The 14280-nt window shown below is 41.1% G+C and overlaps 1 protein-coding gene across 2 annotated transcripts; it reads left to right on the top strand.

The window, feature by feature from the left end:
* Positions 1-572: 572 nt before the first annotated feature.
* On the top strand, positions 573-2250 carry LOC147621907 (uncharacterized). 2 transcript variants are annotated; one of them, XM_086823634.1, is made up of 3 exons: positions 573-692; positions 813-1167; positions 1249-2249. In XM_086823634.1, exons 2-3 carry the CDS (start codon positions 819-821, stop codon positions 2124-2126), a joined length of 1227 nt encoding a protein of 408 aa, XP_086679760.1. In that variant the 5' UTR covers positions 573-692; positions 813-818; the 3' UTR covers positions 2127-2249. The 2 variants fall into 2 exon arrangements, with proteins under 2 accessions (XP_086679760.1, XP_086679761.1); XM_086823635.1 differs by having other exon boundaries at positions 635-696; positions 1249-2250.
* The last annotated feature ends 12030 nt before the right edge of the window (positions 2251-14280 follow it).

The following is a 14280-nucleotide window of genomic DNA, read 5'->3' on the forward strand; positions in this document are numbered from 1 at the left end:
TGTAGAGCATAAAAAGGATGGGAGATGTATGAATCTGTGACTTCATTGCATGCATGAGGTATCCAAACTCTTCCACCAATGAATCCTTTTTGAATCTTCCTCCAATTCTTAGTCTTAAACGAACAAGACGGCTGAACCCGTCAAACATCAAGCCGATTACACCTATATTGCACTTTGTCCATTTTTAGTTTTGATTGTGTGGGATATTGTGTTTATAGCAAACGGGATGTGGACATTATATAGGTATGTCTTCTTCTATGTGTATGGCGTCCTCTATGCGTGTTACAATTTCAAAAGAGCAAAGTTAGCCTAGCCTACCACCATACCATGGAAGACAAGAAAGAGCGCATTATGTGGGATGTACGTAGAGTTGTAGCGTTTACCAGCAAAACCAAGGAAAAGTTGGTTGGCAGCCTTTGCGCAGCGCATACTATGCTCGTTGTTGGTAGGATGAATTCTCTACTAAAAAGAGTGTCGAAGAGGCGCAGTGGAGTCTGTTATCGAATGCTGGTGGGGGTAGATGCAGAAACATCATAATATATTGTATTATATGTACATTAACGTAGGTTGACAAGTCCCAGCAGACACCGCGCGCACTTAATATATATATATTCGCGGCAGGCTATACATGATCCTCAGCTAAACTTGCCACCAGTGGCCGCATTCATTGCTCGCTCTCGCTTGTTGTTGTTGTAGGTCAATACACTACTTCTCTTCGTGATTTTTTTTCTCTTGTTCTAACGTTAAATCGCGAGTGCATCGCGCCCTTGATGATGATTGTAAGCTTAATAGCTGGCCCTTCCGCTTTGCAGGCTATCATGGTGGTGATCATAGCGGCGTTTCTGCTCCTAATTTTGGCCAATGCGGCGGCGGACTCCCCTCCTCCTCCCTACAAATACGTCTCTCCACCTCCTCCTCCTCATCCATACAAATACGAATCTCTCCTCCCCCCTCCTCCTCCGCCTCATAAATACCACTCCCGTCCTCCACCTCCGTATGAGGATGAGTCTCATCGTCCGCCGCCGCACGTGTATAAGTCCCCGCCCCGCCCTCATGATGTGCCATACGTATACGAATCCCCGCCTTACGGCGAGTTCAAAGCGGTGGTGAGAGGGAATGTATACTGCGACATTTGCAAGGACGGCAAGATCAAGAAGCCTCTCAAAGGTAACGCCACGCCACGATACTTAAGCACGTATATTAATTGTGCGGATCATGGAGATTGATAGATTGATAGAATGTGGGCAGGCGTGAAGGTAGGCGTGTTCTGCGGCAACGGCAAGTCGGAGGAGTCTTTTTATGGCACAACGGACGTAAGGGGCGGGTTTAGGGTGGAGCTTGCTGCATTCGACTACCGGAGAAGGGGCGGGGGAGAGTCTTGCCGGGCCAAGCTTATCTCGCCTTCCTACGCCACCTCCTGCACGCTGCCCACGAATCTCCATGGCGGCCAATCGGGCGCTCATCTCCACATCAAGTCAAGAACTGAACACGAGGTGGTGCTCTTGGCCGGCCCCTTCGCATACGCCTCCCCTCTCAAGTACGACATTTGCCATCACTCTGGCCACATGTACGGCACGCCACCGCTGTACCGGCCACCCTCGACTCCTCCGCACAAGTACCCCTCTCCACGCCCTAAATCTGAATCTCCTCCACCTCGGCCCTACGAGTACAAACACAAATCGCCACCTCCTTTACACAAGTATGAGTCTCGGCCACCTCCTTTACACAAGTATGAGTCTCCACCACCTCAGCATGAATTTCCAACGCCACGTCCGTATAAGCACGAATCTCCACCTCCTTTATACAACCATCATGAATCAGCTCCACCCCCACGTCCGTATTATAAGCATGAATCTCCACCCCCACGTCCATACAAGCATGAATCTCCACCTCCTTTATACAACCACCATGAATCTCCAGCCCCACCACGTTCTTATACGCATGAATCTCCACCTCCTTTATACAACCATGAATCTCCAGCCCCACCACATTCTTATAAGTATGAATCTTCACCTCCACGTCCGTATAAGTATGAGTCTCCACCTCCTCCCCCCCACAATTCCGAGTGTACTCTTCCTCCTCCTCACAAATATGAACCTCTACCTCCGCCCCCCCCATGGGTATGAGTCTCCACCTCCTCATCCCTACAACTATGAATCTCTACCTCCACCCCCATACAAGTATGAGCATCAACCTCCTCCCATCTACAAGTATGAATCACCTCCTCCACCACCACACAAGTATGAATCACCTCCTCCGCCACCACCGCACAAGTATGAGTCTCCACCGCCTTCACCCTACAAGTATAAATCTCTACCTCCACCCCCATACAAGTATGAGCCTCCACCTCCTTCCCCCCACAAGTATAAAATGCCACCCCCATCCCCATTCAAGTATGGGTCTCCACCTCCTTCGCCCTACAAGTATGAAACACCTCCCCCATCCCCATTCAAATATGAAACACCTCCCCCATCCCCACACAAGTATGAGTCTCCACCTCCTACTCATTACAAATATGAATCTCCTCCTCCTCCTCTCCCACACAAGTATCATTCTCCACCTCCTACTTTCTACAAGTACGAATCTTCTCCTCCTCCCCATATACAAGTATGAGTCTTCTCCACCACCACCCTTCAAGTATGACCTTTGACATACCACCATTAGCACACACAAAAAGATAACCATTTTTATTGACGGGTTTCCATAAAAGATGACTTTTACAATTCGTGTGTACACGAATGAAAATATACTCCACCGCCACTTTCTACAAGTATGAATCTCCTCCTCCACCTCAATAAAAGTACGAGTCTCCTCTCCATGTCTCCATGTCCAACCTTCAAGTATGAATATTGTTTAGCACCCTTGACATGCCATCATTAGTGCATGCGTGCGTGTGCGCACACACACACACAAATATTTCCTTCATAGCTCTTTCCTAAAAACAAGCCTTTGAAAATTTGTATTTATAGGAATGCAATACTTCTTCTTCACTTACTTGATAAAGCATTTAGTATTGGAAAGAGAAACACTTGGATTCAAAAAATTATGTGAGATATTTTAAGAGAACCACCCATGCCAAGTATACGAGATTTACATTTCTCTTACCAAGGTGCTTCTTTTCATGCATAAGTTTATCTTGTCAACTGCAAAAATAAGTTTATGCGCATCTCAATTTAACCATTATTCAAATATAAGATACTTAACTATGTAAGACTTTCTCATCCATATGAAATCTATTAGCATGACTGAGTACACACATAAAGAGCTTCACTATTACATACATACTCTTAGTTGTGAGAAAGATAACTCATGTATCCATCCACTACTTTATTACAAATATTCTTGTGGTGTTAAACTTTATGGTGGAGTCATTAAGAAATGTAAAATAAGCTTGGAACAAATCAATCTCTTAGAAAATGCTAAGTATAAACAAATGACTCCCTCAGAAGATTGTTAAATGCAAAGCAAGCTCAAGCAGATGTCAATTCCATGGCAAAATCAAGCACAAGAAGTAAATACTAACTCCTTGTTCCCAAAGCCACTATTTTTGGTTTTCAGTTTTCATTTTAGTTTTTTTTAGAACTTCTTAATAGGGGGCCACAATGAGTGAAGAAAATAAATGTATTAATTAGTGAAGGAGATGCTTTTCCAAGGTCCTTTAGATTAAATTTAGAGGCTGAAAAAAAGTGGTGTCATTCCAATAGGACTTCGACGGTTATCGTGCGAATGAAATATTTGCAGCGCATCTCTCTCTCTCTCTCTCTCTCTCTCTCTCAGACGCCGATTGAGTACCATTGGTCAAGTGGGATGACGAGGGCGCAGGCGCAGGCGCTCGCGCTCGTGTGGATGGCGGCGGCGGTGGTGGTGGTGGTGGGGTTATACGCGGAGCGCACGTGCGACGAGATCAAGGGCGGCCTGGTGGAGAGCTGCGGGAAGTACGTGATGGGGGACGATCCGCCGGAGGCGGAGGAGGGGGGGCAGTGCTGCTGCTCCATCGTCACCGAGACCCCAACATCTTCTGCGTCTGCAACCACCTCTCCATCATCCCTATCCCCCCGCGGCCTCATCAACCAGACCGCCCTCAAGCACGTCATCCACGCATGCGGCCTCACCGTGCCCCCCCAACACTCCAACTGCGCAGGTGCATTTTTCATTCAAAATAGGGGGCAACAATGAGTGATAAGACCGTGGGAGGGGGCGACGATGCTTTCAACACCCTAATTGCAGTAAATTGAAGCAAAATTAGGGCTTGTCAGTATTGCTCACTGTGGTTTTTGCGTACATTGATGTTTTTGTTCTTTTTTTGCTTAGGGATCTTATTGACCCAGATTGAATTTGCCTGTAATACTGATATTTAATGTTTACTCTTGATGGGGCTGCTAGAGAGTTTGTGGGTGTGATACCAAGTATGAAAATTCTAACTCCATAGGAATTTTCTTTGGTATATTTAAAAAATATCTGTGGTGACAGAATTTTGATCGGCCTTGTCTCTGTGGAGCTATGATTTTTTTCGAATAGGAGAGTGAATAGGAGCGATAAATATAAACAATATAAAATTTATGAAGTGTCAACAAGTAATTAAATAATATAACAAATAAGTAAGATTCTATTTGGTATTATTCTAAATTTTTAAATATCATGCAAGTTAGTTTATATCTTTCTTAGAAAACTAAGTCTCCTCAATCTAAGAGTCAAAAAGAAATTAGGACCTAAGAGACAACTTTGAGACTAGACCTAGCATATTGTACCAAAAAGCTTAGCAAACTATTTCCTCACAAACTATATTGCTGGCCTTTTAAAATAACAAGACATTTTTTTCTCAAATTGTAAGATGTACCAATTGCAACTTTCGCTATCTTCTTGCTATGGACCCTACCAAAAAAGTTTAATTAATATGTATTCTTGCTATCTTCTGGTTATGGACCCTACGAAAAAAGTTAAGTGAATATATTTAAGAAATGTGTTAAAGCATATGATCACACACACACAAACATAGAGAGAGAGAGAGAGAGAGAGAGAGAGAGAGAGAGAGAGAGAGAGAGAGAGAGAGAGAGAGAGAGAGATTTGTTTCTATGAGGTGGCATGTGCATTCAGACTCTTCTTAGAATGTGAAATAGGAGATTAGTGCATTCAGAAGTGTGAATCACCTCCTCCACCACCACACAAGCATGAGTCTCCACGTCCTCCTCATCACTACAAATATGAATCTCGTCCTCCTCTGCGACACAAGTATCATTCTCCACCTCCTACTTTCTACAAGCCATTTCTTAGCCTAGGAAAAATATTTGAAATAAATTGGTTTTTGTGGTAAAAAATATTTTAACAAGAGCCAAGTCTAAGGTGTGCACATTTATTAATTTAAATTTGGCTAAGGTTATTTGGTTGTCTAAAGCTATTAACCATTTTTTGGCAATACCACAGTGGATTTGGGAAAGTGGAAAATGGTAAACCATACATGGCATTGGATATGTGGAAAGTGGTAAGAGGTTTTGGGAAAAACAAGTGCACCTTATACTAGTGTTGTGTACCTTGTATTGGAGAGGTGGAGAGAGGAAAGAGGTTTTAAGCAAAACAAATGTTGTGCACCTTGTATTAGTTAAAGTTGGTATTTTTGGCCCATGCATTAGACTAAGTTCATTTTTGGAAAGATTCTTGTGTTGGGTTTGTTTCTCTTGCTGCATTGTGAAGGGTGGTTGCAAGATGAGGGTACTCACTTTCGTTCACTCTCTCTAAAATTGGGACATCAACGCAACTCAAGCGGAGTATCTCAATCTTGATATTGCCCATCAATTAAACATGACGCATGCCTCCCAAGACTAAAGCCCCATATCTCGATCGAGATATCAACTAACGCCACGCCAGCAAGTTCGGGTTTCAAGTCACCATCCATGTCACCAATACATGTCACCACCACCTCGTTATCTCGATCGAGATATGTAGGCCACTCGAATCCACATCAATGCCACAGTGATCCCCCTCGACTTGCCCGCTCATATGTACATTTAGCATATTCATTGATGCCATCTCCACCGTCCACGTATCTTGAATGCGATATGGAAATATCATCTTGACCATTGATGTATCTCGTTCAAGGTATCGGGATGTGATCTCATCCGTTTTCATATATCTCATTCAAGATACCAAGATGTAATCAAAGCCATTTAAAAACCTCGATCGAGATACATCTACACAATCCAATCTATCCATTCGCATTGATTCCAAGATGCGATACCAACCGCTTACATATCTCAATCAAGGAATGAAGTCGTATCGTGACAGTCAAACATACCTTGATCGGGGTACTCGCTCAAAATCTAAGCTATCCATGTATCTCGAACGAGATACCTATTTCATTTTAGAGTCGTCGATCACCACCAACCTTAAAATCAAATGCATATCTTGGCCATTTGTCTCACTAACCCTAAAATCCCGCGTACATCCGGGAGTTAATCTTGCAAACCCTAAAATACATGCCACCGAACCTCAATCGGGGTTATAAAACCGGGGAAAAAAAATTTTCCTCATTCTCTCATGTCGTCCTTGCTCTCTTGATTTGGATCAGCAATTAGTGGTGGGCTCATAGTGTTGTTTTATAACTTTATTAGTCCTACCTAGCAGTAAGCATTCGACATTTCACATTGGCCTTTCACATTAACCTGCACATTTGTGTTAGGCTTATGTTCTAGCATGGAGGGCCATGAGGAGGGCCACTCGTCTATTGTGGACCTCATTGCGGAGATAGATTGCAAGTTGGTGGCTATCCATAGGATTGCTACTATAGACACACCGTCTACATTACATATTGTGTCCAGACTTGGAGGCGATGCTCTCATCCCTTCGTAGCCTTCACGATATTGTTTGTGTAGATGAGTGGATAGCTCACCATCGCATTGCTCCTGTGTCACATGGCCTGACATACCCTCAAGTCTATGAGCTTGTTCCGATTAGGGATGGAGGCTACTTAGACCTTTTCCTCCTTGATAGCCGTGGGATGCAGCCTGGGGCGGGGAAGCCCCTTACTATTTTACGGTGTTCGCATCCTGTATGGTGGCACATATCTATAGTCAATATGTTGCTGCATATGGGAGGATGCCGAAAAACCGCCAGAGTCCCATATACTTTGCAAAGCAATTATATGCGGAGTTTGTCTTAGGGGAGCAGGTGGATTACACTAGCCATTGGCTCGGCAGTGATGCTGGTCAAATCCTACATTGTTTGTGCCTTTGTCTACATTCGAGGCACTTCGCGCCCAAGTGGGTATCAATGTATAGAGTACCACGGAGAGCATCCACCATGTGGTGCGCATGTTTTCACGATCGATACCGAGACAGATATCGAGGTATTTACACATTTATTACTTCTTAAGGTTTTTCATAGTCATTTGTTTACATGTTTATATTTACTTTTCTATATTTTTAAAATGTGCAGCATGGTTGATTGTTTCAGGTAGGGTTCCATACCTACTTGTGAGAGACTCACTCAGGAATTGCTAGAGGCGAGAGTGAAGATCGACCGTCTTAGATCAGCATTGCAAACAGCAAAGGCATGCCATGCGAGAGTTTTACATCTAGCAGGTATGTCTCTTTTGTATGTAAAAGAGTTATAATTAAGGTCTAAAGTTATAAATTTCTTTAAGTAATACCTAATGAGAGAGACTAATAAATTATTTACAAGCTTTACTTTTTGAGTAGGACCGGACTGAGGTAGAGCGTACTAGAGCTGAGGTGGAGCAGCACATGATTATGGATAGGATTGCGCAGCACAGGTCAGAGTAGTTTATGCTGCATGTTCAAGAGTTCCATAGATCTTCTGACATGACAGTGCCTTACTTGCCTCTATATCCACGGCCTGTTACACAGAGGTTTTCCAACGTCCTCTCTAGGATGCACCACCATTTCTCCGCGATGCCTGTTGTGCTCTATGCCTCAAGAACATTGACAATACTCGTGGATATGCTATGGGATGTGGATATTTTTTCCATTTGTCTCTTGCATCACCCAAGAGCTAGTATGCTTCTCGACATGTCCCTCTTTCTAAGCACGCATCGACCTAGCGACATACAAAGTTCTTGGCATTGACGATCTTCACCCAGGCTTCGCTCGAGTAGATGTTAGGACTAGCATGCCACTTGATTTTATATAAGCTCTACTAACTTAAGAATGTCAGATCGTATTATTTGGGCATTGAGTTTTGACACCATAATGATGGCATTGTTATGCTGTAGACACAATACATAGAGGCATTATGAGGACAGAGATGAGCTTGAGGTGCCTCCAAAGATTGAGTGGAGTGCACACGAGTTTGATGCATACCAGAGAGTCCTTTAGGAGAGCCAGCTCACAGTACACGAGTGTGTGGGTGGTGTTGGTCCTAGTGGCACCTCGAGTGATGGTGCTGGTAGTAATGCTGCTTCACATAAGTAGGTTGTCGTTATAGCAGAGGAGCTTACACATGTAGAGTGGTAGGCATGGATCATTGACGATTATAGATTTTGGGTTTATAGATAGAGATGTCTTGCAATAGCATGGCATAGAGAGAGGAGAGGGCTATAGCAGCAACTTATGCGACTCGTGAGCTCCTAGCACCAAGTTATGATCATGCCTTTGAGGCAGACCTCCCCCCAGATATTCGATGACCCTCGTAGCCGACACAACCTCCACGACGTGCACAGTAACCTCGATGTGCATGTCGACCACCGTAGAAATTTGTGAGCAAGGATAATATCACATGTTTCAAATGCAACGAAAAAGGACACACAAAGAAATTATGTCTTTTGAATGGAGCTAAAGCACCTTCGACATCTAGACAAAAGGCAGCACCGAAGAAGTTTATACTAAAGAAATTTGTGCACATTACTACAGAACTTCAAGGTAAATTTTCTAAAGTCAATATTACGCATCTTTGCAAATCTATTGGGCATGGTATTTTTGTATACGATCCTCTCATCTTTTTGTTGCTTTACTAGGGAAAATACACTAAAATCTCCTATTGGAATTTTCTTCTATTTTATCCCTAATGTTTAAGGCACATTTCTTTTTAGACATTCATCAACTTAGTCTGAGACTCTCTCTCTAGAATAAGATCATACCAGTCTTAACTTCCTCCTTTTCTTGGACTCATTATGGTGATAAGGAGAGTTATATTTAAATTCCACCATATGGAGATAGTTTAACCATTTCTTTATTCTCGTCTACTAAAAGCTCTGAGACTATTCTCAATGACACAATTTATCCATCAATCTTAGTATCCTACAAGGTAATCCATGAAGTTAGAAAATCTCTTAGCAATATCCATTTGCAGTGAAAGTTTTCTCTACTAGAATCAAGTGTGCAACTTTAGTCAGTCTATCGACTACTACAATTATAGAAATATAAGGCTAGAGCTTAAAGGCAATCTGTGTAATGAAGGGGGCTTGGAATTAGATTCAAAGAGAGCCCATGGGCATGGTTATAGCCCGGGCAAGTGTAGAGGCCCAACATTAATGAGTGTGAAATGGGGACAAGTATATAAGTGAATATTGTATATACTTTTATCATGAATTGATGCTTCTTGGAGCTTCATGATTCTTGGCTATGGTGGTACTCCCTTGAGTGCATGTGGTATGCCATCACGAGTGCATGTGGTACTCCATTATGAGTGCAATCTTCTCTCTTTCTTTTCCCCATCATTACAGTGGTATCAGAGCCTTGTATTTGATCCATGATTTCTAAAAAAAGTTTTTTTTTGGTATTTTCTTGATTTTCTTGGGAATTTCCTTGCTTTTGATTGAGTTCTTGATCAAGAAATGGGGCATGGAGAGTGTGGAATGCTTGGATCATCTTGAATTTTTGATTTGGGTAAAGTTTTGGGGTCATGGGTTGTGGCCGAGGACTAATTTCTGAGAGGCAACCGCCCTAAAATTTGAAAGGGAGGATCAAAATTGGGGGAAATTAGTGGCTAATCTTGATTAATCTTTGCCTAATACAAAACGTTTTTGATTAGTCCCTTCATCCTCACATGTCTGATTTCTGAGGGAAATAGGGTTTCCTTTCTTTGCCATTGATGATCATTTCTTTAGGGATTTGATGGAGCTTTCCATGATCTTTCAAATGAGCCTAGGAATGTTGCTTATGCTTGAGGGAGTGTGGAGATTTGTTGCTTACCATTTGATTCCATTTTTTTGTGATTTCTTGTGCATAAGCTTACCCTAATCCTAGCTTAGTATCAACATGACAAGAGAGCAACGTTGAAGCATGACATTGCATCGCATTTTGCTGTGAATCGCAGTCTGTTTAGGTAGCCGTTTGAGGCGAAACGCAACAATTTTCAGCACATCATTTGAGACTATTTGAGGTGATTTCACCTTCATGCACATGTCTAAGCTTAGCCTAAGCTTAGCCTAGGCTTAAGCTTCGACTGAATCAACCATTCAGCTATAGTCAGTGCATAGTAGGCAATGTCTAGGTGCATTTTCAGCGCACAACTGAAAAGGAGCGCCGGCTCTGCTGCTGTGGATGCATCTTTGTAAAGCTATGGAGATCAACAACATTTTGCTACTGAGAAGACATGGATGGGCTGCACATAAGATTACCTTTTGTGAGGAGAGTTCTTGAAGCTGCAAATGGAGTTCTTGAACCATTTCCATCCCACCCAACTTGTGCCTAGAATCGGACTAGGTATGAGGGTGGGAAGGCTTGTCCGGGAGATCGGCAAGCATAATGCTCTTCTCCGACATACAATCGAATCTATTGCAAGCATGCTGATCACTTGATTGGATATGCCATGGATGTTTGCTAGTGGTCAAGCATAAAGGTCACATGAGCAAGCATATGCCTTTGATGATGATTATTTGGGGCATTAGATCATGAGTGGATATTGGGAAATTGCTTTTGTATTTTGGTTGAGATTTTTTGCGGGGATAAGTACAGCCGTATGGTGTCTTTGGACAGCTATATGCATGGAATGGGATGATGATATGAAGGATGCCATTGCTGTAAATTTACTGTATCGACAGCCATGTTCATTGCTGTACTTCACCACTCATCAATCAACACTCAAAAAGACTCTGTGGGCTTATGGATATCATAGAGATCAGTCCATATGTATATCAAATAAGTGGACAGATCTATGTGGAGTCCTTTTGTGTGAGGCACTTTTGGAGATGCAACAAATGTACTTTCGCATTCATGAGGGACATCAAGAAGATTCCAAACAGCCTATACATTGCTCCATACGTGGTTTCGAGGACGAAACCTTTGGGTGGGGATGGTTTGTAATTAAGGGGGCTTGGGATTAGATTCAAAGAGAGCCCATGGGCATGGTTATGGCCGGGCAAGTGTAGAGGCCCAACATTAATGAGTGTGAAATGGAGCAAGTATATAAGTGAATATTGTACATACTTGTACCATACTTTTACCAACATACTTTTATCAATAAATTGATACTTCTTGGAGCTTCATGCTTCTTGGCTATGGTGGTACTCCCTTGAGTGCATGTGGTACTCCATCTTGAGTGCATATGGTACTCCATCATGAGTGCATGTGGTACTCCATCTTATGAGTGCAATCTTCTCTCTTTCTTTTTCCCATCATTACAATCTGATATTGAAATCCATACTTATACACTTCTATTTCATTGTAAAAGTATCACAAGATGCAATTTTGTAGGCAATTTTACTATTTCTATTCTTTCTACTTTAATCCTTTTGATAGATAAAGCATTGATGAACATGGTTTAGTACATCATTTTTTAGTCTTTGCCAAAAGAAATTCCTCTTGACCATCATGAATGTCTTCACATATCCATGACGTCCATAGCAATTGGCCTATCATCGTGAGTCTCAACCAAAATCTGTTTCTTTAATTCACCTTTGCTCAGAACACATAATGATTATAATAATACAAGCATCCATCCTCAAGTTTGTAACCCTTGAACCTTACTTAATTATTGAGTTGTCTTGCTCTCTTGCATCAACAAGATAATTATTAGGGAAAATAATCTATATGTTCCACTGTTCTCCTTAATTTTTATGGGTATCAGGTTGGAAGTTATTGTTATGGTGGCAAGCAAGGAAGCCTTTTGACCAAGGGGAGTTGCATTTTTCTTCCCTGATTTATACATAATATCAAAGTCAAATTCTTGTAATCTTTTGCATCCACCTCTTGACACATATTAAGGTTGCTATGGGTAAATATCTACTTTAAAGTTTTGTGGTCAATCCCATTAGGAAAAATTTAGACTCACAAAGGGCCCCGTAAGAAATGCTATGTCATCTTTTTCTTAAAAAATGGGTTGATGGTTAAACTTTTGCAAATAAAATCAAAATTTATTAGAGATTGTAGATTGGGAATGTACACTTTGAGATCTTTCCAAATGATATATAGCATGATGGGTAATTTTGCATATTCAAGAAGTTTCTAAATTGGTGATGAGGAGGCATGCCACACTTCCTTCGATCCTTAGCCTTAATGAACAAGACAGCCCAACCCATCAAAAATCAAGCTGATTGCACCTATATTTCTCTTTGTCCATCCTTATAGGTATGTCCTCTATGTGTATGGGTGTGATTGATAGTTTATGGAACTTTTGTTTATAACAAGAAAGAGCACAAAGTTAGCACAATGGCATGTGGATATGACACGTAGAGTTATAGCTTACTGGCTCATTGCACACTAGCCTTTTGTTACAGGACCATGGTACATGGAGATTAATTTACTCCACAAATTCAATAATAAAAGAAATTAAATCATAACATCATAGAATAAATCAAGAGCATGAATCAAAAGCATGAAAGATAAAAAACACAAGACTGGGTGCAATCGCCCCCCCCAACGTGAGTGGCTTCTTCTCCCGTGGGTATTTGTGATATATTCCAAAAGTAGGCTTTGAGCCAAAAATAGAGTACACATCCATATTTGTATTTTGCTATTTAATTAGGCTTTGTCCTCAAGCCTTCTAAGGTTTGCACAATTTTCTAATACAATAATCTAACTTGTGCACATTACAAAATAAATCAACTAGTGCTCGCATGCACACTATACAATAAATTGACATGCGTACACACACACATCACAATGATGTCAAAATAATATCAAACACCATCATACGACCACAAAATATTGTGAATATAATAATGAGATCTGTCCACATGCAATGGCTCAATCCACCATCTGTGCGATACCTAAATCGGTACCCTCACACTGTGCAACAACTAAGTCGATACCGTTGCACACCTCATCACCTAAACTCATAAACATAAACCACATTAATAACAATCAATTAACATCGCATCAATCAATCCTAACGTGTTCATGAGAAATAGGCATCATCATAAAAAATATAAATCAAATACCAAAATGTCACCAAATACACATGGGAGTCCACCCACACATGGAAATCCATCCATCACTGACTAATAAAAATACTCGAGTGTCTCTGTCAAATAATAAATGAGCATGACTATCATCCATCAAATAACATGGATCATAACATTCTCCCTATTTGGAAGCAAGTGTCCTCAGTTGCGCAATCAATGAGTGGATGGCTTCATGGCAAAAGTGGAGGACAAGATCGTCACATCAAATAATTTTTGAAAATAAAACTAAACAATTGAACGCATGTGAAACGGTTTATAATTCTTGAATTCATGAATCTTACTTGTAAACATTGAAATCTAAAGGGGATCTTGATCTTAAACTTGAAGTCAAAACTTGAAGAAAGATGGACATCTTGCACCCTAGTTGATAGCAAGAACTTGATATACTAGTAATGAATCTTGGCTTGGATTAAAAATACTTGAATGGACGAAAATTGAGAGATTAGTCTCTAGTTAAATCATAACTACAATTCTTGAATAAATCTTGTTCTTAAGGGGTTTAAATCTTGTGGTTGAATATATCTTTGACCTAGAGCAATTCTTGGTCTAGAAATAATCTTGTGCTCGGATAGATCTTGGACTAGAACATTTGAAAATTCATGCAAAACTTCACTTGAATTGGTAAAAACTTCCTAATTGTGATTGGCTTACACTTGGTTTCTAGTCACTTGAAAGCTATTTCTTTACTTTTCTCATCAAGCAATAATTGATAACTCGAATCAAAGACTGGAAAAACTTGCTTGGAGCTTGAATCTTTAAATTTGTCTTAATCTTCTATGAAATGTCTAGCAGTCATTTTTACTTGAGTTTGGGCAACTAGATCTTGAAGATAACTTTTACTAATCTTGTCTCGATCTTTCTAGTTAGGTTAGGGTGTCTAAAATTCTTTTCAGAAGCTAAAGTTTTTCTAAAAATTTCTAACAAGG

The sequence above is a fragment of the Cibotium barometz genome, chromosome 29 (genome assembly GCF_041138505.1).
Source record: "Cibotium barometz isolate CiBa-2024 chromosome 29, ASM4113850v1, whole genome shotgun sequence".
In the NCBI taxonomy this organism is placed as follows: Eukaryota; Viridiplantae; Streptophyta; class Polypodiopsida; order Cyatheales; family Cibotiaceae; genus Cibotium; species Cibotium barometz.